This window comes from Plecotus auritus (assembly GCF_963455305.1).
Source record: "Plecotus auritus genome assembly, chromosome: 6".
NCBI classification, from domain to species: Eukaryota; Metazoa; Chordata; class Mammalia; order Chiroptera; family Vespertilionidae; genus Plecotus; species Plecotus auritus.
In genome coordinates, this window is record NC_137773.1 from 21,355,345 (window position 1) to 21,381,773 (window position 26,429).

The following is a 26,429-nucleotide window of genomic DNA, read 5'->3' on the forward strand; positions in this document are numbered from 1 at the left end:
GACCCTTGCATGCCTTTTCCAATAGGCCCTACCAATGTTAGTCTCTGCTTGCATGCCTCCCAAAGTGGGGCACTCACTCCCTGTCAGGCTGGACCCCTGAATCTTGGACCATTTGGAAGGTCTTTCCTCAGAAGGATGTGGTCCTCACATTCCTAAGGGCTTGTACCCACTGCTTCTAGTTTTCCAAGACAGCTTGGGAGACTGATCATCCTCAAGTGTTCCAGGTCCACAGTGCCTTGGAGGAGAAGGGCAGTGAGGTGAACTGGAGATTTGATCTACTTCCAGCCTTGCCCAGCTTCCAAGCCCGGCCTAACGCAGGCCCTCCCCGCAGTCCAGGTTCCCAAGACTCCCTCCCCCTGCAGCTGCTTCTTTAAGAAGCGCCAGGGGGACTGGTCCTGCTACTGTCCTTGGATCCTGTCCAGGGCCCTGATTTAAAAGGTATTGCAACGTTTCTTAAAAACAAACATGTGTTGTAACCCAAGGCCCCGGTAACCACAACACTGCCGGCTGCTAGCTGCCTCCTCCCAGGCTGAGAGGAGAGGAAACTGCTCTCCGCCTACCCCACCTACCCCTGCAGCACCCCACACTCTGCCTTGCACATGCCACCACCACCGTAGTTACTATATTATATCATGCTGGGAGCTCAGTGAGGGCAGGGCCTGAGCTGGACCTGGGGGCTGCAGTCCTTCTGGCGCCCCTCCCCCACTCCCTGCAGTCACCCTGCACTTCCAGCCACACGAAGCCCCTGAGCCCCCTGAAAAGCCACACCGCACTGGGCATGAGTGTTCTTCCCTCCTTTCTGTTTCTTTTCTTTTTTAAATTTTTTTCCTTTTTTTTAACATTTTAATTGTATACATGTTTACATTGCACAATGATCGCTACAGTAAGGTCAGTTGACACATCCATGACTTCACGTAGTTAAACTTCCCCACTTTCTTGACAAGAGGAACCCATACGTAATCCACACAGCCCAGCGCAAACATCACCCCCTCGGTGAAGCCTGCTCTTCCCTTTCCTCCCCCAGATCGAATTAGAGATCCCTTTTGCTTTCATAGTATTTTCCCACAGGCCTTGTGACATCATTTACCTACCTGGACCACAGGTGATATGTTGTCCAACAAATATTAAATATTTGGTTTGGCCTGCATAACTGTGTGAGAGAGAGGTTAAGGGCGGGAGGAGGGAGGGAGAGAGAGAGAGAGAGAGAGAGAGAGAGATGTTACATTTAAGAAACCCCAATTTCGAGAGGATCCAAGATGGCGGCGTAGGTAAACACCTAAACTGCTGCCTCACACAACAATTTCAAAACTACAACTAAAAGACAAAACGTCTATCACCCAGAACCATGGGAAAGCTGGCTGAGTGGAAGTTCTACAACTAGAAGGAAAGAGCAAACAGCATTGAGGGGTGCACAAGCGCGGAAAAGCTGAGGTACGGAGACGCGCGAATCGGGAGCACTGCTGTTTTCAACCCGAAGGGAGACAAGCTCCCGATTACTCCGAACTCCAGTTTCTGGGGAGACGCGGGGGACCCAAACTCCTACGGGGAGAAGCTGGACTGTCTGCCGTGGGGTCGGAAAGTGAGGGAGGCTTGCTTGCAGGGCTGCGCAGGAACAATTGTTTACTGTGCTGGGCGCGGGACGCAGGGACACGGTCGGAGACTCAGAGCCGCAGAGCCGGCTTACTGGCAGCCATCGCTGTTTGCCACACCCTAGCCTAGTCACACCCTGAGACCCGCCCCGCACAATCTACGAACCCACCCAAGCTCCAAGCAGCGGCTTTAGCATATGAATGGTCTGCCCTATTGCAGCTTAACCTAGCAAACTTGCAGCCCAGGTCAGACAGCTCCAAAACCTCCAAACCCCAAGCAAAGAGGAGAAAACTGCAGTTCTCGCTGTAGCGCCTGCTGGGTGGCCTCAGACAGTAGCTGACCTGCACCCCATTGGAGATCCAGAAGCCAGTGTACCTATTGGTCAGAGTGAGACACCAGATTTCAACTCCTCACATCCGTAAGTGACACATTCAAGAGGCAGACTCAGTGAGCACCAAAGCCCCACTGAAACAAGTCCTGCCCCATAAGCGTGTCTCCAGCGCAGCAGTTCTTCCATTATAGACACAGCGGGTCCTCACAGCCAATTGGCCTGGAGGTCAATTCCTCCCAGTGTACCAACAGCAATCAAGGCTTAACTACACCAAGACTTTGCACTCAGCCCACAAAGGGGTGTACCAAAGGCGTCCACCTCAAGTGATTGGGGAGGCTGAGCTACTGGCCCCTATAGGTCACCTACCACACAAAGCCACTCCATCAACACAAGGAAGCAGCAAAATGCGGAGACCAAGAAACATGTCACGAATGAGAGAAATGGAAGAAAGCAAACTACTGGACGACATAGAGTTCAGAACCACATTTATAAGGTTACTCAAGAATCTTCTAAAAACCGCTGAGGATCTTAGTGAGACCTTTAAGGATCTTAATGAGAATACCAAAAAAATGGAAAAGGACCAGTCAGAAATTAAGCATACACTGTCTGAAATAAAGAATATACAGAAACTCAACTGTAGATCAACTTACCCCAAGAATCAAACCAAAGATGTGAAATATGAGGAAACAAAAAACACCCAACCAGAAAAACAAAAAGAAAAAATCCAAAAATATGAAGATAGTGTAAGGAGCCTCTGGGACAACTTTAAGCGTACCAACATCCGAATTTTTGGGGTGCCAGAAGAAGAGAGAGAGCAAAATATTGAAAACATATTAGAAGAAATAATGACAGAAAACTTTCCCTACCTGGTGAAAGAAATAGACTTACAAGTTCAGGAAGCACACAGAACCCCATACAAGAGGAATCCAAAGAGGACCACACCAAGACACATCATAATTAAAATGCCAAGGGCAAAAGACAAAGAGAGAATCTTGAAAGCAGCAAGAGAAAAACGGTTAGTTACCTACAAGGGAGCACCCATACGACTGTCAGCTGATTTCTCGGCAGAAACTATGCAGGCCAGAAGGGAGTGGCAAGAAATATTCAAAGTGATGAACAGCAAGAACCTACAACCAAGATTACTCTACCCAGCAAAGCTATCATTCAGAGTTGAAGGTCAGATAAAGAGCTTCACAGACAAGAAAAAGCTAAAGGAGTTCATCACCACCAAACCAGGATTACATGAAATGCTGAAGGGTGTTCTTTAAGAAGAGGAAGAAGAAGAAAAAGGTAAAGATAAAAATTACGAACAACAAAATGACATCAAATACATACCTACCAACAAGTGAATCTAAAAATCAAGTGAATAAAAAATCTGAAGAACAGAATGGACTGGTGAATATAATAGAATCAGGGACATAGAAAGGGAGTGGACTGACAATTCTCAGGGGGGAGGGGGTGTGAGGGGTGTGGGAAGAGATTGGACAAAAAGCTTACACCTATGGATGAAGACAGTGGCGGGGGGTAAGGGCATGGGGTGGGGTGGGGAATCAGGTGGAGGGAAGCTATGGGGGAAAAAAAAGGAACACCTGTAATAATCTGAACAATAAAGATTTATTTAAAAAAAAAAAAAAAAAAAAAAGAAACCCCAATTTCTAGTTTCTCTTAAAAAACTGGAAGGTCAGGCCAGCCTGGGCCTTCATTCCCTTCTAACGCCCATCCACTGCTGCACACCCACCTGTGCTCCTTTTGCAGGGTCTGTGGTTGGTTCCCAGTGTGCCCTCCAGCCCATCGCATGCTGGCCCTCTCCTCATTTATGTACCTACCAGCCCTGTAGACATTTAAGTTTTAAGCCTTGGACCTCGATCGTATTTCTCATATGTTCTGGGCCCTTCCCGTTGACAAATATTCTACCTCCTTGTCCCATAAACTATTGAGATGTCCCAGAATTCCAATATGTGGGCAAAGAATAAATGAATGAATCGAGTCAATAAAAAACATAAATGTCATAAATTCCTTTACTAAATTACGTTTTCCAATTTTTGTCTTGGAAAACATAGCCCCTGTCCTTACATCTTCTGCGTCTCATTTTAATTAGTTTCATGTGGGTAAGATGGTCCCATCAGAGTGAGCACGGAAGGTGAGACCAGGGCCAGGAAACACCGGGTTTTCCAAAAGGGCGGGGTTAGGGCAGTTATCTGGTGAAAAGCAGTTGCTTAAATTGTGATTAAATAGCAGGTGACATAGGTGGGAAACTATTCATTTTTCAACTCAAGAATGAAGTGGGCTGCTGGAGAGTGTGATTCCCACTGAGTCAGGATACACAGTAAATATGTTTGGAACTGAATGGAATTGACAACGTGATGTTGGGTAGGAAATGCAGAAGGTGCAAACATAGTCCTATGATACGGGGTATGTGGGGGGTTGTAGGAGGGGACAAGTAGATTATTGACTTAGGTGCAGCCAGACCAGTGAATATCCATCTCTGATCTGGGCCTTAAAAGCCCCCAGCTGGTATTCATTTGATTACATTTAAATCACCAAGCTGCTCATCAGGGGACCGCGTGCAGAAAGTTACTCTTAGTCCCTAGATGTGAGATGTCTCAGAGGCCATGGAGCAGTCCCTGTGCTTCACCTGGAGGGTGCGGGTGGGGGCAGCTCAGACACCAGTCACGCAGCCCAGCCAAGAGTGCTCAAACACGAAAAATGGGGCTCGTCTGTAGACTCCTGGACTCCACTCTACCTTTTATCTCTGTGCCCATTAAAAAAAGTGGCTGTCAGACCTGCGGAGGACAGAAAGGTCAAAGTTTAAGTACACATCAGACTTCCCTGGGGACATGTGAAACACTGGTTCCTGGGCCCCTAAGCCAGCAATTTCTGATGCAGCTGGCCCGGGGTGAGGCCCAAGAGTTTGCACTTCTAACAATTTCCCAAGAGATGCTGCTGCTGCTGCTGCTGCTGCTCCCTGGACCACGTTTTGAGAACCACTGCTGGGAAGAAATGTCCACTCCTGCTCATTTCTAGTAGCCTCCAGGCCCCAGCACCCCTCAAAGAGGTGATGTGCAGTTCTCCCTAGAGAAAAGCTCCAGGACTTCCACTGAACTTCACTGAACAGAGAAAGTGCTCACCGATGGTTATTGGCATGAATCAACGCTTAGTAAAGAGACGTGGTAATGTGAATCTTGCCACCTCTCCCAAGGCAGTCCCAAATCCCAAACCACAGGTCTCCTGGGAAAACGGGTAGGGATGGCTTCTTGATAATTAGCATTACTCAGACTCAATCCTCCTTTCAAAGGACTTCCCCATTAATTCAATTCGACACAGTTCAGTATAATTAACGTAGCAATTTGATTCCCTGCTGAGATGACCCACCACAACCGTTTGACCAATAAGACTCACGTTTTAGTGGGAACATTCCGCAGACTCAGTCCTGCAGGCCCCGATTCAATGGATGGGAAAGGAGAGAGGGCTCCAGGGAAACTGTGCTTTAACCAACAATGCCCAGATGATTTGAAGCAAATGACCTGCCCATTCCTTCAGCAACAATGCAGTAGGAGCATAAGGACTCAATAACATTAGGTTTCCTCTCATTCCCTTCTCTTATATATGTATCTTCCAAGAGAAAACTGTCAAAAACATCTCCATCAAGAGGCTGGCAAAGCTCAGCAGAGCCTCACTTCCCACCTCCAGAACTGAAGCTGCAGCTACACATAGCGTCTGTAAGAGAAAACTATTCTTATCTAATTCAATAGAACAAATCTAAATTAGTAACTGTGAATTGGCATTGCATTCACTAGACAGAATCTCAATGGCAGTGGATTAAACAGATTTGTTATTTATTCTATTATGTAAAAAATTTAGAAAGTAGTTGATCAAGGCTGGTACAGGGGTTCCTATAAATTCATCAGAGATAAAGGCACCTCCCATCTTTTGGCTCAGGGTAACAAAATGGCTGCTGGAATCCAGCCATCATGTCTGTATTCCAGGCAGGAAAAGGGGGGTGTGGAGCAAGGAAAGAGGGATCCCTGCTCCAAGCTGAGTCATTCCCCTATTAAAAGATTTCCTGGAAGCTCCAACCAGTAATTTCCCCTTACATCTCACTGGCCGCCCCCAGATGCAAGAGGAGCTGGGTAAGTAGCCTGTCAGCCCAGCACATGGCTGTCCCAGAGAATATCAGGGTCCGTCCAGTAACTAGGGAAGAGGGTAGAATGAAAGTTGAATAAGGTGACTGGAAATCTCTGTCACAATCTGTTAAGTGCGGGGTGGGGTGAGGAGGGAGGAGACAGCTGTGTAACCTTTAGTCCATTAGGGAGGATAGGCAGAGCACACAAACAAGTGTAACTCAGAGGAACACTGCCAAGTGCGCTAAGAGAACCGTGGAACAGGTGCTGCAAGGCTTTCGGAGGGGGTCATCTGGGCTGCTGTTTGATACACAGGTAGATTATAACCTACAGAGATGAATGGTGAAGAAAGTCACTCTGGGCAGATAACATGTATCTGGAAAACAACTGGGCTCGATCAGAAGAATTGGAACAGAAAAAGCTTTGGGAGCTAGAAAGATGTTTAGCAACCACTGCGTTGAGAGCTTCTTAACCTGGATCCAGACACAGCCCCATTGCATGGGCTGCAGGGGGCTCTGAGCTGCCTGAGGTTCTATGCACAACGTTTTATGAATGGGTACATTGCGCTTTTCTAATGGAAGAGGCTTTGGGTAAATCCTATTGTTTCCCAAGAGAGCCCACCCCATCCTCCCCTTTAACCCATTACACACAACCTAGCTACAACACTAAATTTTCATTCCCCGACTCCCCAACCTCCACACTCTACTCTGACTTGACTCACATTGTTCCTCCTTCTTGTAACTACTCCTCCCTGCTTCTCCTCTTCCCCCTAGATAAGGCGAGATAGGTGATGGCCTCTCCTACACTGGAAGTATTTGATCCTAGGCTCCACAGACACCGAGGAAGGAAATTAGCAAAGAGATTTGAGCTGCAAGCAACAGAAGGGAAGCGTCAGATACCATCCCAACCTGAGATTCTAGGATTCCCTTTAGCATACATATCCTTTGGTTTTAATATTCCTCAAGGAAGTCCTCCTTCCCCATCCCCATCTATCATGGTCTCTTTATCTCCTTTTAATACATGGAGAATACAACTTGACATTAGCATTATAACCTGTTTTGCATTGCTTCCCATTTTTTCCTAGGTGTAGGTCTAATGTCAAAAACAAACGAACAAAACAAAACAAAACGGATTGTAACTAATTCCCTGACAAGAACATCTTCTCTGGTACCTCAGTATACCTTGCTCATAGTTTTCTGGGATATAGGATTTTCAGTGCTAAACGTGGGGAAATCTTGAGCAAATCAGGAAGAGTTATTCACCTAACTTCTCCAAGAAATGGACACATCATAGAACCCGCTTGTTGATCTCTAACTGTGGCAGACTTGACAGCTTGTTCACCACTATTTTGGGCTTTCCTCTCCTTCTGGGCACAGGCTGCGCTTCCCCATCACTTTGAAGCTGGGCATGACTATATGGATGACTTGCTTTGGTCAATGAAATGTGAATGGTCCTAACGGGTGTCACTTCTGAGTGGAAGCATTTAAGACTCTGTGCACCATTCTCTGTGCACTCTCTTCTCTTGCCCTGGCAAACCCTGGAGCCATGGTGTTGAGATGGCTGCATCATAGGATGGCGTAGATTTTACTGTAAAACAGAGCCCATTGCCTCCCATGCTGAACCTGTAGTGTGAGCAAAACCTAGCTTCACTTGTGTTAAGCCACTGACATTTCTATTTTTCATTCTTGCAGCAAAACCTAACCTAATCTGACTGGTACATCAGCCACTGAAAATCTCATTAGCCACATAAGTTACTAAAGCAAAACTCTGTAGAGTTTCCCCCCCGCCCCCCAGGCAGAACTTTGAAGCACATCATTTAAAAGCCACGTTCTGCCTGGCTGGTGTGGCTCAGTGGCTAAGTGTCAATCCATGAACCAAGAGGTCACTGGCTTGATTCCCAGGCAGGGCACATTCCCCGGGGTTGTGGGCTTGATCTCCAGTAGGGGGCGTGCAGGAGGCAGCTGATCAATGATGTTTCTCTCTCATTTATGTTTCTATCTCTCTATCCCTTCCCCTTCCTCTCTCTCTAAAAATCAATAAAAACATTAAAAAAAAGCCAAGTTGTGTGAAAGTGGGAAACCTAAGCCTGGACTCCCACAAAACTCAAGAAAGTTGGAGGCAAGACCTCTTGAGAATAAAGGCTCCAGGAACAGAATCTGCCTTCCTAGTTTCCAGCCGCCAGCCCAGGTATTGATTGTGATTGTTGACATGACAAGTCAAGAACAATTTAAAAAGTTCAACTCTTCAATGTTCATATGAGAAACTCTCCAAAGGGGGAAATAAGTGTTTCGGGATGATCTCCCCGTGCATTTTTTGCCATTTAAAAATATATTTTTATTGATTTCAGAGAGGAAAGGAGAGATACAAACATCAATGATGAGAATCATTGATTGGCTGCCTCCTGCATGCCCCCTACTGGGATCAAGCCCGAAACCCAGGCCTGTGTCCTGACCTGGAATCGAACCATGACACCTCCTGGTTCATAGGTTGATACTCAACCACTGCACCACACCAGCCGGCTGCATTTTTGCCATTTTTGTTGCTTTTCATAGTCATTATCTATTACTTTGGGATTTCACGTACTTGCTCATGACTTGATGGTGAAAAACTAGTCTCAGTCTCATGCGTGGATTTAAAATTATATATTTTAAAACCCTTTTTTCTTATTACAATACTGATTTTCTTATTACAATAGTAATAAATATATACTCATTTTTAATATATGAAAATAAAGGATAACTTTAAAAATCTAAAATCTCACCCACCCAGAAGTAGTCACTAATAACACTTTTTAAAATAAGAATGAATTTATTACATTTTATAATACTTAAAACATTCATCTTCATCAGTGTTTTTGCTGATTGCAAGACATTCTATTTTTATGGCTAGAGCATAATTTATTTAACCAATATTCTTTTCTTGGATGTTTCAGTTGTTTTGGTTTGGGCCTTGTTGGTTTTGATTAAATTATGAGCACCATTTTGATAAATATTAACTTAAGTAGACACTCTTTGCACATTACCCAGTTAGCCCATCCTACAATAGTAGTTCTCAAGCTTCAGCATGGGCCAGAATGACCAGGAGGGCTTGTGAAGCTATAGATGCCTGAGACCCACTCCCAGAGTTTAGGATCTATAGGTCTGCGTGGGGCCTGAGATAAAGTTCTCTGGTGGTCCCGATGCTGCTGATTTGGGAACATACTTTGTGAACCACCATCCTATATTCTTCTTCTTCCAAGAAACTAATGCCACCCGTGTCCTTAGTTTCCTTTATTAGGACCTGTTGCACTTGGTCTTGTACTCTGTGGAGGAGGAATTTCTTTTGTGGTCTCATATTCTTTCCCCATTCATGACTGTAAGCCCCTTTCATCCACACCCTTTCCAAGTGTCTCTGGGCCTTGTGCAATTTCGTAATATACACACAGACACACCTGCACACTGATTTTCAGAGTTAGGTGTCTTTTTCCTGCATTGCTGCTCCTAGAAACCTCAGCTAGTAACAAAGTGAGGGCAGATAAAAAGTATTTCCCCCAGGCATTTTATGTTCCTTATTCCCACTGTATCTGCTGTCTGCCTCACAAAGTTGTTTTGATGGATAACATCTGTCTCAGATCGATAGAGTTGAATATCATAGCTGGAAAGAGCTCTCCACCCAGAAGTGAGGAGGCATTGCAATTAAACTTAATATTGTTATGTATTTGTAAGGAAGTGGTTTAAAGCTTAGGTTCTGGAGTTAAAACTGGATTATACCTGGGCTCCGGTACTTAACTAGTTATGTGAGCTTAGACAAATCACTTCACATCTCTGAGCCTCACCTGTAAAATGGAGGCGATAACACTTCTGTTGCAAAGAGATGGCAAGAAATAGAAACAATATGTAAAAAGTAGTCAGGATAGAAACAGCCCTCAAGAAGTGGCAGCTGTTGTATTTAATAAAAAATTGTTTTGATTTTTTTTCCCCTGGCCTTTTCTCTGCTGAGTGCCCGGAAAAGCATCCATTGCTCGTAGGGATCTTTTCCGCCCAGACCAGAGGTTCCTATCATTTCCAAAGATTCTGGTCACCTGCCTCGAGCGGTGGCGCGGCGAGCCCCAGGGATTTCGCCGAGGCCCTGCTCTTCGGGTATTTACGGCGCGCGGCCGCGCCGCTCGGGCTCAAGTCTGCGCTTTCAGGTTCAGTTTCAGGGTCTCGCCCGCAGCCCTGGCCGGCAGGCGCGCAGCCGGCAGCGGGGCCCGGGCTGCAGGGTCCTCTGGGGGCCCCGGAATTACGAGGCGGCGTCCGGGAGCCCCCGGAGGAGGATGGGCTGCGGACACAGCAGGCTGAGCTGCTGCAAACCCCCCAAAAAGGTAAGGCGGAGAAGTTTGCCTTCGGAAGGGAAGGGAAGTGTGGAGCCGCTCCGCGGCAGGGGACCCTCGGCGCCGCGGGCTCCCCCCGGCCGGCGCGGGGGTGTCCGGCGGAGAACGGCAAGAGGCCGGCACGGAGGGAGGCGGGGAAGGGCGGCCGGCCGGGCGGCGCTCTCTCTCCCAGCCCGGGGCTGAGCCGCGTGGGGCAGCGGAGTTTACAAACACGGCCGCTGGGCCTGGGAAGGCAGATCATTCCTCTGCCAGAGTGAGGAAATCTCTAGCGCCGGTGGCAGGTGCCCTTTTCCTTCCGTCTGGGGCTGGTCGCTGTGTGGCCACGGACAAGTGACTTGACCTCTCTGGCCCTTCGGCGTTCCCACGGGTCCGAAGCAGATCATCTCTAGGGCCGCTGCTCGCAGAGTGGTCCACAGCTTCACAGCATCTACATCACGTGGGACCTGTTAGAAATGCAGAATCTCAGGCTCTGCCCCAGACTGCTCAAACAGAGCTGGTCTTTTAACAAGATACTCCGGTGATTACAATAAGGTTTAAAGTTTGAGAATCGCTGGTCTAGAGCCTCTTTGGGACCCAAAGCGGGCGCTTGTGGGCTGTGCTGGGGTTGGGGTTGGGGGGGGGGGGGGGTGGAGTGGGGAGAGCTGGGAGGGGCTAACGAGGGTGGAGATCTACTGCCTGCTGCCCTTCCCTCCCTTCCTGTCCCTCCCCCAAGGGGCCTCAGAGCTGGGTTAGGGCCCAGGAGACACTACTCAGGTTTCTTGCAGTGGGACCAGCTGCCCCTTGGGGTCTGACAAGCCCAGAAGGTTCATACCCTGGAGCCTGAAGGACAACCTCCTTGGAGACAACCTGAGGCGCAGAGAGGAAAGGGAGGACCCCTCAGGTCCCGGCCCTTTTCCCTACTACTGTCTGCCCTCCAGCCAGGTGGGAATAAGTGGTCCCATAAATGTGGTGATCAGTTTCCTGAAGACCCTGACAGAGCCCACCCTGTGAGAATATTTAGTCATTTTTCATTGAACTTGAGTCTCTCTCTGTACCTGCTTTGCTTGTGCCCAAGCATAAGCTTTTCTGCCTATTGGGTGTTCCATACTGTCCCCAGCCTGGGTGACCTTATTCCCTGCCCTGTGCCTAGTCCAGGAAGATAAGTTTTGGTCCCAAGTACAATGCCTCCCCAGCTTTCCTTGCTCCTCCTTTACACCGAGTTCAGAAAAACCTCACCAAGCTCTGACCCAGAAACCCTCATGACTTCCCTAGCTCCAACAGGAAAACTGAGGCTTGTCTCCATCCGCGGAAGCACAGGTCTGGCTGACAGGGGTGATGGGCCCATCAGCCTGAGCCTGGTTTGAGACTTGTAATTGAGCTGGTGACAGGTGGATATCAGTCCTGGCTTTAGATCCTGGCTCTACCGTCAATATGATGTGTGACCCTAAGAAAGCCCTTGCCACTCTCCGGACCTCAGTTTCCCCTCGATAAGGAGAAGGAGGGGAAGGTGCAGAATGATTTCTAACCGTGTGAGAGTCTGTGTACCTGTGTCAACCTCTCCGTCTGCAAGATGGGCCAGCGGTGAATTCCATCCACACAGTGGTGGGAGGAGGCTGGGGAGGAGCCCTGTGCCGGCCTGACCTTCCACAGGCTGGAAGAGGAGACCACCATGAGCGTGGGTCCCCGTGCCTCCTGGCCCTTCTGAGAGCCTTACCAGCTGTCCCTGTCTGTCCTGAGCACAGCCTGAGTTGGACCTCCCTCCCAAACTGTGAAGGCAAGCACAGACTATCCGAGTGAGCAAGGGCCTTGGATGCCACCTGGGCGGAAGCACCGAGTGTACAGATGGAGGCTGGGGTCTGGAGAAGGGAAGGGTCTTGACTGGTGTCCCACAGAGCAACTTAGAGAGGACCCTGGTACCTAGGCCCCTTGTCCCGTGTTCTTTGCCTCCACGCTACCCTGTGCTTCTGGTGCCTTCTTAATGATTCCAAAGCCCTTTGGCATAAAAGCCTTCACTCTGTTGCCTCAGAGCAGCCTGGCATGTCTTCCTTGCCCCAGCAATGCCAGGGCCCTGCCCCTGTGAGGCAGGATTTGTAAATCGATTTTGTTGAAAGTTCATGCCTGTTTCATGTCCATGCCCAGTTTCTCCTCCAGCTGCCAACCCCTGCGCTCCCAGGCCCATCCCACTGGCTATCAGGCCCCTGGGAGAGAGGGGGACTCTGAGGATGGGAGATACAGAAATGAGCTCAGACGAGAGGAGGTCAGGTCACGACAACCGTGAGACAACCGTGACTCAACCTGCGTGGCAGTTTACAGAGTACTTTCACATCCTGCTGAGCTCACAAGAGCCCTGGGAGCTAGGCGGAGCTGCAGCATCCTCCCCACTTTACAGCTGAGGAAACCAAGGTCATAGAGCCAGTTGGTGGCAAAGTCATCGAGCCAGTTGGTGGCAAAGCTGTGCAACGGAGGCTGGTTTTCTGCACGCCGCATCCAGTGCTCATCGCCTGGTGCAGAGTGCAGAGCAGGTGCTACGTAAATATTTGAGTGAGTGAATGTGGGCCAAATAAGAGCCAGGCTAGGGCTTAGCCCAGGGTGCAACAGGAGTAGCCTTGGGAGATATAGGACGGCTTTTTGGATTGGGTGGGGGGATGCCTTGACTGAGTGTTGAAGGTTTGGTAGGAATTACCGAGTTGAGGCGGACAGAGCAGTCTGAGCAAAGGCTGAGCCAGAGAAAGCTCATGTGATGGGGCTCGCTGTGAAGAGGGGAGGTGGCAGGCAGCAAGGAATGAGGCCAAAGCTTTCAGTGGGGCCCACCCTGGCTAGAGACAAGGGCTTGACCACTGGGACTTCTCAAAGTCTCTCCAGGTTCAAGGATCTGAGAGTTTGCTGAGTTCTGTTACAGTGCCTGGTGGTCTCCGCTGATCAGCTGTTCTGGACTCCATTGAGAGGCTAAGTCATGGAGTCTTCCATCTACCCTGGCTGACATGATGTCTGAACTCCCCAGTCCCCAAGACTTCTGCTCTGGCCACAGCTCCGCATCCCTGAGCAGGGTGACAGGACCTGGCTCAGCACTGCTCCCAGAGCTGGGCCTTAGGGAGCAGGTTCTCAGGGGCTCAGTCATTCAGTAACTCTTTGTGGTCACGTCCAGGTAACAGGCCAGGTGAGGCCGAGGGAGAGATGTAGAAGTGAGTAACATGGAAGAGCCTGCATGGGCATCTATATACACTGAGTGGCCAGATTATTATGATCTCTGAACGCATAATAATCTGGCCACTCAGTGTATATCCTATATATATAAAAGCCTAATATGCAAAGTGTCCCCTCAGAAGTTCCACCAACCGGGAGTTCGATCACTCGCTATGACATGCACTGACCACCAGGGGGGCAGCGCGAAACGAAGCGAGGCCCCAGCGGGCAGCAGGCAGCTGCTAGGGACCCTACCCCGTGCACGAATTTCATGCACTGGGACTCTAGTAAATAATAATGAAACTCAACCAGAGACACTAGGGGAGGGGTCTTAGAACTAGATTCATGTATCCAGTTCTTTACTTGGTGTATGAGGCCCTGGGCTAGGTGCTGCTTCAGTCCTGGCTCCATCCCAGATCCATTAAGTGGTTATGGAAGGGACTTGGCTTCTCTATGCCTCAGTTTCCTCATCTGTAAGATAGGTGTGATATTAGCTTCTGCGTCATAGGGTTGTTCTAAAGATAAGATGAAAGAATGTGTATAATAGAGTCTCTGATGCACTGACTGGCAAGTGGTACGCCCTTGATAAGAGGCAAATGTGGGTAATGCCATAAGGGAAACATAGTTATACTTTAGGCACATCACTGCTTAGATTGTGCCCAAGGAAAGCAAGCAGGATGTGGGAGCCAGGGGAACATTAACGTCCTCGAGTGGCTGTGGGGGTTGGGAGCATGGAGCCTGGAGGCTGGCCTCTGCCTTCGAGCCTCTGAAGTAGAGTCAAGGAGCATGAGGAGTAGCTTTGTTCTCTGTTGTTCCAGAAGGTAGAATTGTGGCCAGTGAGGGGAAGCTAAAGGAAGTCACATTCTACTTCTCATGAGGAGGAAGGGTAGTGAGTTCCCCATCTCGAGAGGAGTTCAAGTAGAGGTCAGATGATATTTTGGCAAGGATAGAAGAGGGGATACAAACCAAGGACTAGCAAATATTTAGGATTCCGCTTGAGAAATATAATTATTCTGTTTATTACAGTGTTTGAGGAAGAATTTCAAAATTTGGAAAAGTATAAAGAAACTTAAAAGTCATTTCTAATCCCATCAATAAGAGCTAGCCTCTGTGTACATTTCAGTGTCATTCTCTCTGCTATTTTTCCTGCTATATACTATACATGAGTGTGACTATTTTAAATGGTTGTATTCTAGTTAACTTAACATTTTGCTGGGGCATTCTTCCATGTTAAATAGTTCATGGAGACATGATTTTTTTTTTCAATCTCCACCCAACGATATGTTTTTATTGATTTGAGAGATTGAGAGAGAGGTGAGAAACATCGATCGGCTGCCTCCTATACGCACCCCAACCAGGGATCGAACCTGCAACCTTTCGGTGCACTGGACGATGCCCAACCAACTGAGCCACACTGGCCAGGGCTGGAGACATGATTTTTAATGGCCACCTAATAATCTGTGGACGTCCAGTGACTTTTTTAACCAGTGGACACTTGAGTGTTTACATTATTCATGAGCATCCTTGCGTTTCATCCTAACCCCAGGCTACTGCGGCTCTGCGTTCAGAGGGTAGAGGAGGGGACAAAGGAAGGCTCCTGAGGGAGGTGGCATCTTGGCTGGGTTTTGAGGTGGGTGGACTAGACTGTGTGCCAGGTTGAGTGGGGCACCTGAGAGGCAGGGCCCTGCGTAGTAGGGGCAGGGCAAATCTGACTTAACTCAGTGTGCCAAGGTGGGACACTGAGGGGCTATGAAAGGAAGCTGCCTTTCCTGGGCACCGAGCCCTCTGCCCCAAACATCGTGGGACATTGGTGTATATGTGGCCTCTGAGTGGTTTTTGCCCAACCTGGAAGCCACCATCCCCCGACCCATCATCCCAGCTAAACCCAATACAGGCTTCCATACACATGCACTGAATGAAACCTTATGAGGTCAGACCAGATTTCTGTATCTGTGGCCTGAAACCCATTAGAAACCATTTTAATCATCCTTGCCTTGGAGGCACACTCTTTGGTATCACCGTTTCTGCACACACACACACTTTTAATTCTGTTCTTTTCCTTTGTAGTTGAATTTCCAGGCAGCTAGCATACGTCCCCTGATCGCCTGATATGCCCCAGCCAACTAAGGCCTTCATATTCGCCTCAGTTGGGTCTTGCATTTGGGGCCCACGCTTCACATCAGCACTCGTGTTGTAAAAAGGGCAGAAACGATAAAACTTCACATCAGTTGCTAAGAAGCAGACAAGTCAAGATGGTGATACCCTGGTAGGAGGGGCTGCCACCTGCTATCGCATGTTCCTAGGTCAGCTCCTGAACAAAAGTCTGGAACCTGCCCGGAAAGGAGCCCCAAGGGGTCGGTATAACATTCACAAACAGTCATGTTCAAAAAACTCAACTTGGAAAAAGTAGGAGACCCCCCACACACACCCCATTAAAGGAAGAGTCAGCAGACGACCTGAATCCTGGCTCTGACATCTTGGGGTGCACTTGTGTTTCCACCCCTCCTCTTAGCGTCCTCCACCCTCAGAGTACTGGGAGCCTTGGGGGGAGGGGGAAGCAGGACTGGCAGGGGAGGGGAGGGGAGCTCCTGAGCACTGGGAGCCTTGGGGGGTGGAGAGCAGGACTGGCAGGGGAGGGGTGGGGAGCTCCTGTGAGCTCACGCGTGTGAAGGAGCAAAGAAGAGAAGGAGCGAGAGAAAATCCATCCATCTTCACCATAGATCTAAATCTGTCCATTACCTGAAGACGACCCATCCTACTTCTCTCAGCAAGTGAATTTTAATCCCTCAAAATCATTTATCTTGTGTCACTTTATTGTCAAACCTGAGTCTTCCAGAACATCTAGGGCAAATGCTACACAATACATAAAACATCTGTCCCCATCCATGCTCCCCCCCCCCCCATAGGGATGTACAAACTGACCTACTTTCAGTACTTCTTCCCCCAAGAGGTGGAGTTCTTTTTCATTGAGTGTCTATGAACCTTGCAGACCTCCTGACCATTTCTCCACTGCCCATGCAGCCCAACCCCCAGTCCCTCCTTAAGGAAACAGCCCCAGCATCAGAAACGTTATCTGTGCTGGGTTGAATAGTGTCCCTGCAAAACTCATGTACACCCAGAACCTATAAATAGGACCTTATTTGAAATAGTGTTTTGTGGACATAATCCAGTTAAGATGAGGTCATACTGGATTACTGTGGGCCCCGATCCAATGACTGGTGTCCTTATAAGAACAGGGAAATTTGGACACGGACACTCAGGGAGAAGGCCATGTGATGATAGAAGCAGAGATCGGAGAGATGCACCTACAAGCCAAGGAACACCAGGATGGCTGGCAGCCACCAGGAGCTGGGAGAGAGGCCTGGGACAGACTCTGCTGCAGAAACTGCAGGAGGACCAACCCAATGGATACCTTGATTTTGGACTTCTAGCCTCCAGAACTGTGAGAGAATACATTTCTGTTGTTTTAAGTTACCAACTTTGTGGTGATTTATATATAAATTACCCCAGGAAAGTTATCTGTCTTAAGGTTCATTACTCCCCACCCTCTCACACTAGTCAAAACGGGCACCGGAACCCAAGGCCTCCCCTTTGGAAACATGGTTTGGCAATAGAGTAGGGAGCATTGCAGACAAGGAGGTGCCTGGACGATGCTCAAATGCTTTTGGACACCAACTGCAGCATCTGCAGAGGAAAGCACTAGACTGGGAGTCGAGAGTGGGTCCTACTTCTGCATCTTTCACTAATTTGGGTGTGAACAGTCACATTTCCCAACAGCCCTGAACACTTAGGCCTGTCTTTCCTCCACCCGAGGCCCTCGAGGGGGCCCCTGGGGCCTCCGCCCCCACCTCCTTCCTGCTTCCACCCTCAGCCAATGCGCTCCGACTGTGGTTGTTCAGATCCTGAAACGAATGGGGCTGGGGCCCCACCCACGCTGAGTCCAGACACCGGAAAGGCAGCTCTGATACTGCAGAGGGGTGTGACCTGAGCCCCTTGAGGCTCAGAACCACCCATCCCCTAAACATTGAGCTACTTGGTTCCGTCTGTATATGCACTAAGGAAACGGAAGGGACTCTAGGCCCCGCCTTGAATCTGGATTCTCATTAAGGCTCTGCTCCCCTGCTTTGTGGCCTCTGCCTAGTTATTGCCCATCCCACCTCTGGGCCTCAGTTTTTCCATCCCTTAATGAGAATCCAGATAGGAGGGGGAATTGGAGTAAACAGTCTCCAGGGGCCCCTCCAACCCTGTCCTCTGGGTCAAGATGGGTGTGATAGAACTGTGTGGCCAAGGGAAGCCAGGGCTGTGGTTTAGGGGGACAGAGGCACCAGTTGAATTCTTAAGGTGCCTTTGATTACTCAATTCTCTAAGCCAGTGGTCGGCAAACCGCGGCTCGGGAGCCACATGCGGCTCTTTGGCCCCCTGAGTGTGGCTCTTCCACAAAATACCACGGCCTGGGCGAGTCTATTTTGAAGAAGTGGCGTTAGCAGAAGTTTAAGTTTAAAAAATTTGGCTCTCAAAAGAAATTTCAGTCGTTGTACTGTTGATATTTGGCTCTGTTGACTAATGACTTTGCCGACCACTGCTCTAAGCTAAGCAGGAATACTGAGGGCATAAATCAAAGCATTCGATCACAAATACACAAAGCCTTGAAGGCCCACAAAAAGGATGGAGTGATGGTCCCTGAAGTCAGGTTAGACTAATCAGTGTCTTCAGCAGAGGCCGAGCCATCCTCAGAATACTCTGGGCTTCCATCCTGGTAGGATTCCCATGGTAAGGAAGAGCCAGCAGCTTCTATCCCAGTGGCTTCTGCCTTGCTCATTCTTTAAAAAAACAAAAAACAAAACAAACCCCGATTTTATTGATTTTTAGAGAGAGGAAGGGAGGGATAGAGAGATAGAAACATTGATCAGAGAGGAACATCATCGATCGACTGCCTCCCACATGCCCTCCACTGGGGATCAAGCCCACAACCTGGGCATGTGCCCTGACCGGGAATGGAACCGGCGACCACTTGGTTCCTGGGTCAGTGACCAACCACTGAGCAACACCGGCCAGGCTGCCTTCCTCATTCTTGCCGGTGAGGCCCAGAATTTAAGGGAAGTGGAGAAGTCTACCTCTGAGGCTTTACAAGTACTGCAGGCTGAATAATACTGGACAGAGCCCTCTGAGGCTGTGGGCCACATGCTAGCAGTTCCTGTGTTCTGCAGATCTAAAGAGAGTGGCAGGTTTTTCTGACCGCTCAGGAGGCTGGCCCACTGTTGTTCTGTTAACAGTCCCTCCTGTAATTTGGTTTGGAGTCTCCTTCCACATTCTGTCAGTTACTTTTGGACACATTTGTTTCTCGATTTACCCTCCAAAATGCAAACATATTCTAGGGGGTCTCACCAACTGAACTTGACAGGCTTCTGCTCGGGGCACTGTCCTCCCATTGTACGCTGACTCTGTCTGCTTTGGGCAGCCACGTCCTACTCAGACCAGGTTTGCTTGAGGTTGAACCCAGAGCAGGACTCTAATCTGCTTGACAGCGAGGACCTGGATCCAGAACTGTGTGTGTTACCAAGAGATAGGCGTCCTGTTTCCAGCCTTCGTAGCTGAAGGGCTGCCTGGGAGTTCAGAAGGACTGAGAACATTGTTCCAACTCTGACCCATCACAGATGGAGAAACTAAGGTCCAGAGAGGGAAAGGGACTTTCTTAAAGCCACACAGTAAAGCTGGAACCCAGATCTCCCAACCTCTCCCCTAGTCCTGGGTTCTCGCCTCCCCTCCCCCAAGTTTCCATTACTCGGGAAGCTGCCATCCCTCTTCCAGAGCTCAACCCAGATGTCCCACCCATGTCCCAGGCCTTCCCCCACCCACCCCCAGTCCCCAGGCTGTGCTTTTGGACGGGAAATTGTCATGTCTCCCTCCCTGCTCCCATCCTCTCGCACTGCAGGGTGAACTCTGCTCTATGACTTCCAAGGAGGAAGCGGCCAGGGTCCAACCTGGGGATTTTCCATGAGTGGCTGCTTATCAATTCCTACTCAGTACTGGGCAATGTGTCCTCAGGTTTTTATGAGCATTAGAATCACCTAGAGATTGTAGATTGGAGCCTCCCAGCACACCCACCACTCTCAGGTTCTGTAGGTCTAAAACTGTGCCTGGGGAGTGTGGTAAGCCAGCACTCCATGTGGTTCTAATACTGCAGGCCCGTAGGCCACATTCCTACAAATACCGCTCTGGGCATCGTAATGGGGCAAATCCATAGTAGATTTCACAAATGGTCCCTGTCCTCAAAGAGCTCCTTGAACTAGCAGGAGAAACACAAGTAATCAGGTAGGTCCTCACATGTCTGACTAGGCCCTGGAGATTAGAGCTGATAGGAACTAACTCAGGCCTGGGGAGAGATGAAGGAGAAATGATAGATGAGCTGGGCCTGGAGGTCTGAGAAATTGCTGACTGTGCAGGCATACCTCATTTTATTGTGCTGCACTATATTATGCTTCATAGATGTTGCATTTTTTTTACAAATTGAAGGCAAGACCCTCCCCCAGCAAAAAGATTACAACTCACTTGATTGCGGTGGTGTGGGACCACACCCTCAATATTTCCGAGGTATGACATGCTGAGGTCATCTTGAGCACCTTGGGATGCACGTGGTGGGATACAATAGGTAGTTTGGGTTTGGTTTTGGCCTAGAAGATTTGCCAACATTAAAAAAAAAAAAAGTGGTACTATTCCATGTTGGTAAGGTTGCAGTGAAGCTGGCCTTGTGTGCTATTAGTGGGCGAATTAATTGGTAGAACCTTTCTGGAGGGTAGAGCCAATACTTTTAGGTGTGTAAAAAAAATCTTATATATCCGTATGTTAACTGAAGCATAATTTGGAAATTGGAAAATGGAAATAATCTAAATACTCAACAGTAGATTATTGATTAAATGATTAAATCCATCCATAGAGATGTAATACTTGGGTCATTAACACTAATATTTTTTACAGAGTACTTAATGCCATGTAATAAATGCTCATAATATATTTGAAAATTTAATATGTAAGGAAATAATGTAATATTCTAATAACAAGTAAATGTATGTATATTGCTATTACTATAATTTGAAAAATGTTTACAAATATTTAAATATTAAGAAAATGGGCTCCAAAATATATAAATGATTCATATCACTCAACAACAAAAATAAACAAATAACCCAATTAAAAAATGGGCAGAGGATCTAAATAGACGGCTTTCCAAAGAAGACATACAGATGGCCAACAAGCGCATGAAAAGATGGTTAGCACCACCAATTATCAGGGAATGCAAATCAAAACCACAATGAGATATCACCTCACACCTGTAGAATGTCTGTGACCAAAAGAGAAGACATGACAAGTGTTAGAGAGGCTGTGGAGAAGAGAGAACTCGTCTACACTATTGGTGGAACTGTAAACTCGTGCAGCTACTATGGAAAACAGTGTGGAGAGTCCTCAAAAAATTGAAGATAGAACTACAAAATGATCCAGCTTTTCCACTTCTGGGTGTTTATCCAAAGAATACGAAACACTAATTCAGAAAGATATCTGCACCCTTATGTTCATTGAAGCATTATTTAAAACTGCCAAGATATGGGAACAACCTAAGTTCCCATTGATGGATGAATGGATAAAAAAGATGGGGCACACCCTGGCTGGTTTGGCTCAGTGGATAGAGCGTTGGCGTGCAGACTGAAGGGTTCCCGGTTCGATTCCAGTCAAGGACACATGCTCAATCCCCAGTGGGAGGTGTGGGCTCGATCCCCAGTGGGAGGTGTGCAGGAAGCAGCCGATCAATGATTCTTTCTTATCACTGATGTTTCTATCTCTCTCTCCCTCTCACTTTCTCTCTAAAATCAATAAAAATATATTTTAAAAACAAAAAGGGCGGGGGGACACATATATAGAATGGAATACTATCTGGCCACTAAAAAATAAAATAAAAAAGGAAATCTTACCATTTGCAACAATGTGGATGGACCGTGAGGGTATTATGCTAAGTGAAATAAGTCAGAGAAAGACACGTACTGTCTCATTTTACTAATATGTGGAAACTATAAAACCAATCAAATGAATAAACAGAACAAAACAAAAACCTCAGAGATAAAGAGAACAGATTGGTGGTTACCTGAGGAAAAGGGGGAGGGGAAGGGCAAAATGGGTGAAAGGGGTCAGTTGTATGGCGACGGATGGAAACTAGATCTATGGTGGTGGTAGTGATCACTTTGTAGTGTATTCAAATATCAAATTTTAATGTGTACACCTGAAACTTACATAATGTTCTATACCAATTTGACCTCAATTAAAGAAATGGGGTGGAGGAGAAGGATGGCAGACGGAGGACAGACCATAACAAGCTTTGAATGTCATTCTGAAGGAGTGATCCTGGAGTGGTTTTGTCAGGATCTGGGGACTCAGGTGCAGGCCACATCCCACCTATGGTCTGGAAGCCATTCGTGAAGGAGAGTTGTGCCCCTTCCTCTGGTTCTTTGTGAGAAGACCATTTTTCATGAGCTTTATGATCTTATTTCAGGCACCCCGAGGCCCTGGCAGCCTCAGCGAGCTACCAAAGCACTGTGGAGTCTCTGTTCCTGCCATCCTTTCAAACATAACGTAATAAACGTATGCAATGTGTGAGCTCTTAGAATGTGCCAGGTATTAGAGGTGCATTATCTCATCTAACCCTTAAAACAACCTCAGGAGGAAACCAGGGCTTGGGGAGGTCATAAATCACGCAGTGTTAGATTTAGGATTTGAATCCAGATCTGGGCAAGCCAGAGTTGGTGATCACACTGCTCTAGTCTCTAGTGTTCTGAGTGCCATGGGGGAAATAAAGACCTCCTCACCTCCCCTCACAAAGGAGGAAAGGGATTTGTCCAAGTTCGTGGAAGAGCCGTGACAGGAGCTCAGGAATTCTCACTCCCATAAAAACGTTGCCCAGATTAATGTAACCCGTGGTGGCAAGAGGGATGAGACAACCATTTGTGTTTATCTCCCTCCTTCTCCAGCCCAGGGTGGAGAGGCTGGCTCCTGTCACTTCCCCAGATTCCTGTGTTGACAGCTTCCCTGGCTTGTGCCTGGCCCAGCCATCTCCCTCTCCCCTGGGAAGGGAGGGCTGAGTCTTCGCAGGGTGGATAGAGGACTCCGTTGTCAGGCACGCCCAGCCACTGAGCAGATTTGGGGCACCAGGGCCTGGGGGAGGCACCCTGCCTCCCTCAGTTTGCTAGGGGCTCATACTGTGCCAGGAGCAGAATGTTCTAGAATCTAGAAGCCTTCCCTTCACTTATCTTCTCTCTCCAACCAGAAGTATGCTTTCTAACAGCATTCAGTGGTTCTTGAGTTCATGAAATTGTTAATAATTTTTATTCTAATAATTACATGTAAAAATCTGTTCAAGTTTTTCTTTTATAGTGATAATTCACAATTGAACATTTTCATAGCCTTTTCATGGGCCGACTTATTTTTTTTAATGTTTCTCAAAATGGGGTCTAGAATATCTTTTTTTTTTTTTTTTAAAGAATATCTTGAGAAGTGTACAAAAGGATTTACATTATTTTGCTTTGGTTCTGGTCCAGTGGTCAGTGCCAGATATTGACCAAATATTCACCTATCTGAGGTGAAATGAGAAAATGAAAGGTGTGAGTGTGTGTGTAACCTTGGATAAAGATGTCTTTCCCTTTTCCTGGAAGAACTGGTTTTGAGTTTTTCTTACTATATTTTGCAAGGTTAAAATGTCCTCTATTTTATGAAGTGAATGGTAGTCTGCAAGTAATTTTTCAGCCCTTTGGCTTATCAATCCGTAAGAACTCTCCAGTAAACATATTACTCATTTGCCCTGCTGGTGTGGCTCAGTTGGTTAGATGCTACCCCATGCACCAAAAGGTCACTGGTTCTTCCATTCATACTCAAGGCACATGGCTGGGTTGTGGGTTCAGTCCCCAGTTGGGGTGCATGTGGGAGGCAGCCAATCAATATTTTGCTCTCATGTCCATGTTTCTCTCTCTCTCTCTCTCTCTCTCTCTCTCTCTCTCTCTCTCTCTCTCTCTCCCTCCCTCCCTCCCTCCCTTCCTCCCTCCCTCTTTCCCCCTTCTTCTTTCTCTAAAAGTAAATTTTAAAAAAAATTTAAAGGGAAAAAATTATTCATTTGCCCTGGCTAGGTAGCTCAGTTGGTTGGAGCATCGTCTGCTACACCAAAAGTTTGCAGGATTGATTCCTGGTCAGGGCACACACCTAGGTTGCGAGTTCGATCCCCGGTTGGGGCACATATGGGAGGCAACTGATTGATGTTTTGCTCTCACATTGATGTTCCTCTCCCCTCCTCCCCCTCAGCTTCCCTCCTTTCCTCCCTCCCTCTGTCCCTTCATCTTTAAACATATCCTCAGGTGAGAATTTTAAAAAAATTACTCACTTGTGAAAACTGAAAATCTGGAAGCCACTTACACTGTGACCTAGAAAGCCCTTTGCATCCATCAGTTCTCGTTTGATCAGATTCAACCAACACTGGCTAAGGCTGCTTAAATCGCCCATTAGGTATGGCTCAAATACTTAACTGCCAATTATGCCCTAATCTACCTTGATGGAGTCCTAACCTGCCTTCTCCTCTTTAAACTGGGGACATTCCTATTTCCCAGGGTTGCTCTAAAGATTAGCTAAATAGTGTAGACAGCATAGTGCCCACCCAGTACATCCCAATTCAGTGTCTCACCCCATCTGGCAAGGTAAGTACTTCTGGCTCCTTAGGGCTGGAAAGCAGGCCCTTCCAGCAGAGATAAACACGGTAAAACCACGGCTTGGACTGCTGATGCTCTGCCCCCAACACCGCAGAACTTCAAGGAGAACTTGGCTGCAAGCTGTGCTAGCCACGGGCCCTGAGAAGAAAGGGGAATTGTCACTGAACTGGAAGTTGGGAAGTTTTAGGGCACCTGAAGGTCATAGCTGGGGTGAGGGTAAAAGCAAAGTCTGGCCAATCCCGGGAGAAGAAAGAAGAGGCCTTGGTGTGTGGCGGGAGTCAAACCACATGGAGGCTCTTGCTGGCCACGGTGAAAACCCTGCTCTGGGAACCCCTTCCACTCGAGGGAGCGCTGCCTGGGGCCGGGGAGGGAGCGCTGCCTGGGGCCGGGGAGGGAGGCGGTCTGGGGTCCCACACGGCGGAAGTCCTGTCTTGCTTTGGAAGAAAGCTACTGTAGCAGCCACCCTCACATTGACCCCCCACCCTCCGCCTCCACCTCATTGTTGTGCCATTTCTTCCAGCGACGCCGAGAACCAGATCAGCTGCCCAGACCGGAGCCCCAGGAATTAGGTCCCCTCAATGGGGACACAGGTGAGTAGCCTGCTCCATGAACGCCTTCCCTGACATCCATGAGGTTTCCTCTTTATAATTAACAAAGGTGACATAGCCACTTAATTATCGCATGAGATTTTTAGATAGGTGACATTAACAGGACTATCGTGTCTAAAATCAGGGAGGTGATCATCCTGACCTGTGCTTTCCTGTTCTGGGCTGTTGATACCATACCTGAGTTTATTTCTGTAAAGTATGTTTTCAGAGGAATCCAGGAAAATTGGAAAGATTTCAATGAAGGAAGAATGGCTTATAAGGAATCTGAAAATCAGGTCCTGGAAGGAGCAGTTAAAGGAACAGAGGATGTTTTACCGAGTGTTTGAGGTGCCCTCAATGGAGAAGAAACATAAGCCTTGTACAGTGTGACCCAGAGGTCAGAACTAGGGCCTCAAGGTAACAGGAACAGGCAGGCAGGATTCAGTTCAGTCTCAAAGGATGGTTTTGTGTGGTGGTTGGCGTAAAATCATCAGAGCTGCCTAGTAATAGAATGAGTTCTCCATCTCTGAAAGTGTTTAATTACAGCCTGGAGGCTGTCCACGACATTGTAGATGAGGTTCAAGTACCAGATAAACAATTGAACCAGAAATCAGAGTTTCTCTCGCCTGGCTGTACATGAGAATTGCCTGGGGAAACTTCAAAGATACAGGTCCTGGGGCCCCATCACCGACCAATGAAACAAGAATCTCTGGGAGTGGGGCTGGAGAGCCTGCACTGTTAGTGATGATATATTTTTGAGTAAGCTTCTCCGTAGCTGGGGCCAGTCGGTGCTGGTCTTGTGAACTAACATTTGGAACCCTGAGCCGAGTGATCTGTGAGCGTGTGGGGCTCTCTGACCTTGACCACTGTGACTGCCAGGACCCAGGGCGCTGACTTGCTTCCTCTGCCCCGATGGACTGACCACAGTGTGGGCTTCTCACTTAGCAGCCCCAATCCCCACATTTTTCGTCATACCCTACCCAGGCCCAGCCTGTGGAGGTCTGTGATCATAATACGAACATGCAAACAACACTAGTATTTGCCTCTAATGCTTGTTGTGAGCCCCGAGGAACAGTTGGAGGCCATTTAGTGAACACTGAGCACTTCCAAATGCTCGGCACCACACTTACTGCTTTTCTTTAACATTTTTTTCTACTTGATTTGAGGGAAGGGGGGAGAGACAGAGAGAGAAAGAGAGAGAGAGAACATTGACTTGTTGTTCCACATATTTATGACTGGGAATCGAATCTACAACCTTGGTGTATCCAGTGATGCTCTAACCCAGTGGTCGGCAAACTCATTAGTCAACAGAGCCAAATATCAACAGTACAATGATTGAAATTTCTTTTGAGAGCCAAATTTTTTAAACTTAAACTTCTTCTAACGCCACTTCTTCAAAATAGACTCGCCCAGGCCGTGGTATTTTGTGGAAGAGCTACACTCAAGGGGCCAAAGAGCCGCATGTGGCTCGCGAGCCGCGGTTTGCCGACCGCTGCTCTAACCAACCAAGCTACCTGGCCATGGCACACACTTACTGCTTTTCGTGCATAA

General features: G+C 48.0%; 1 protein-coding gene across 1 annotated transcript in view; it reads left to right on the forward strand.

The window, feature by feature from the left end:
* The first annotated feature begins 10,200 nt into the window (after positions 1-10,200).
* CCDC69 (coiled-coil domain containing 69) overlaps positions 10,201-26,429 on the forward strand; it is a 30,414-nt gene continuing 14,185 nt past the window's right edge. The window contains exons 1-2 of the mRNA XM_080676110.1: positions 10,201-10,384; positions 24,812-24,881. Of these exons, the coding sequence (XP_080532236.1) occupies positions 10,337-10,384; positions 24,812-24,881 (118 nt within the window). The 5' untranslated portion in view covers positions 10,201-10,336. The remainder of the gene's footprint in view (positions 10,385-24,811; positions 24,882-26,429) is intronic.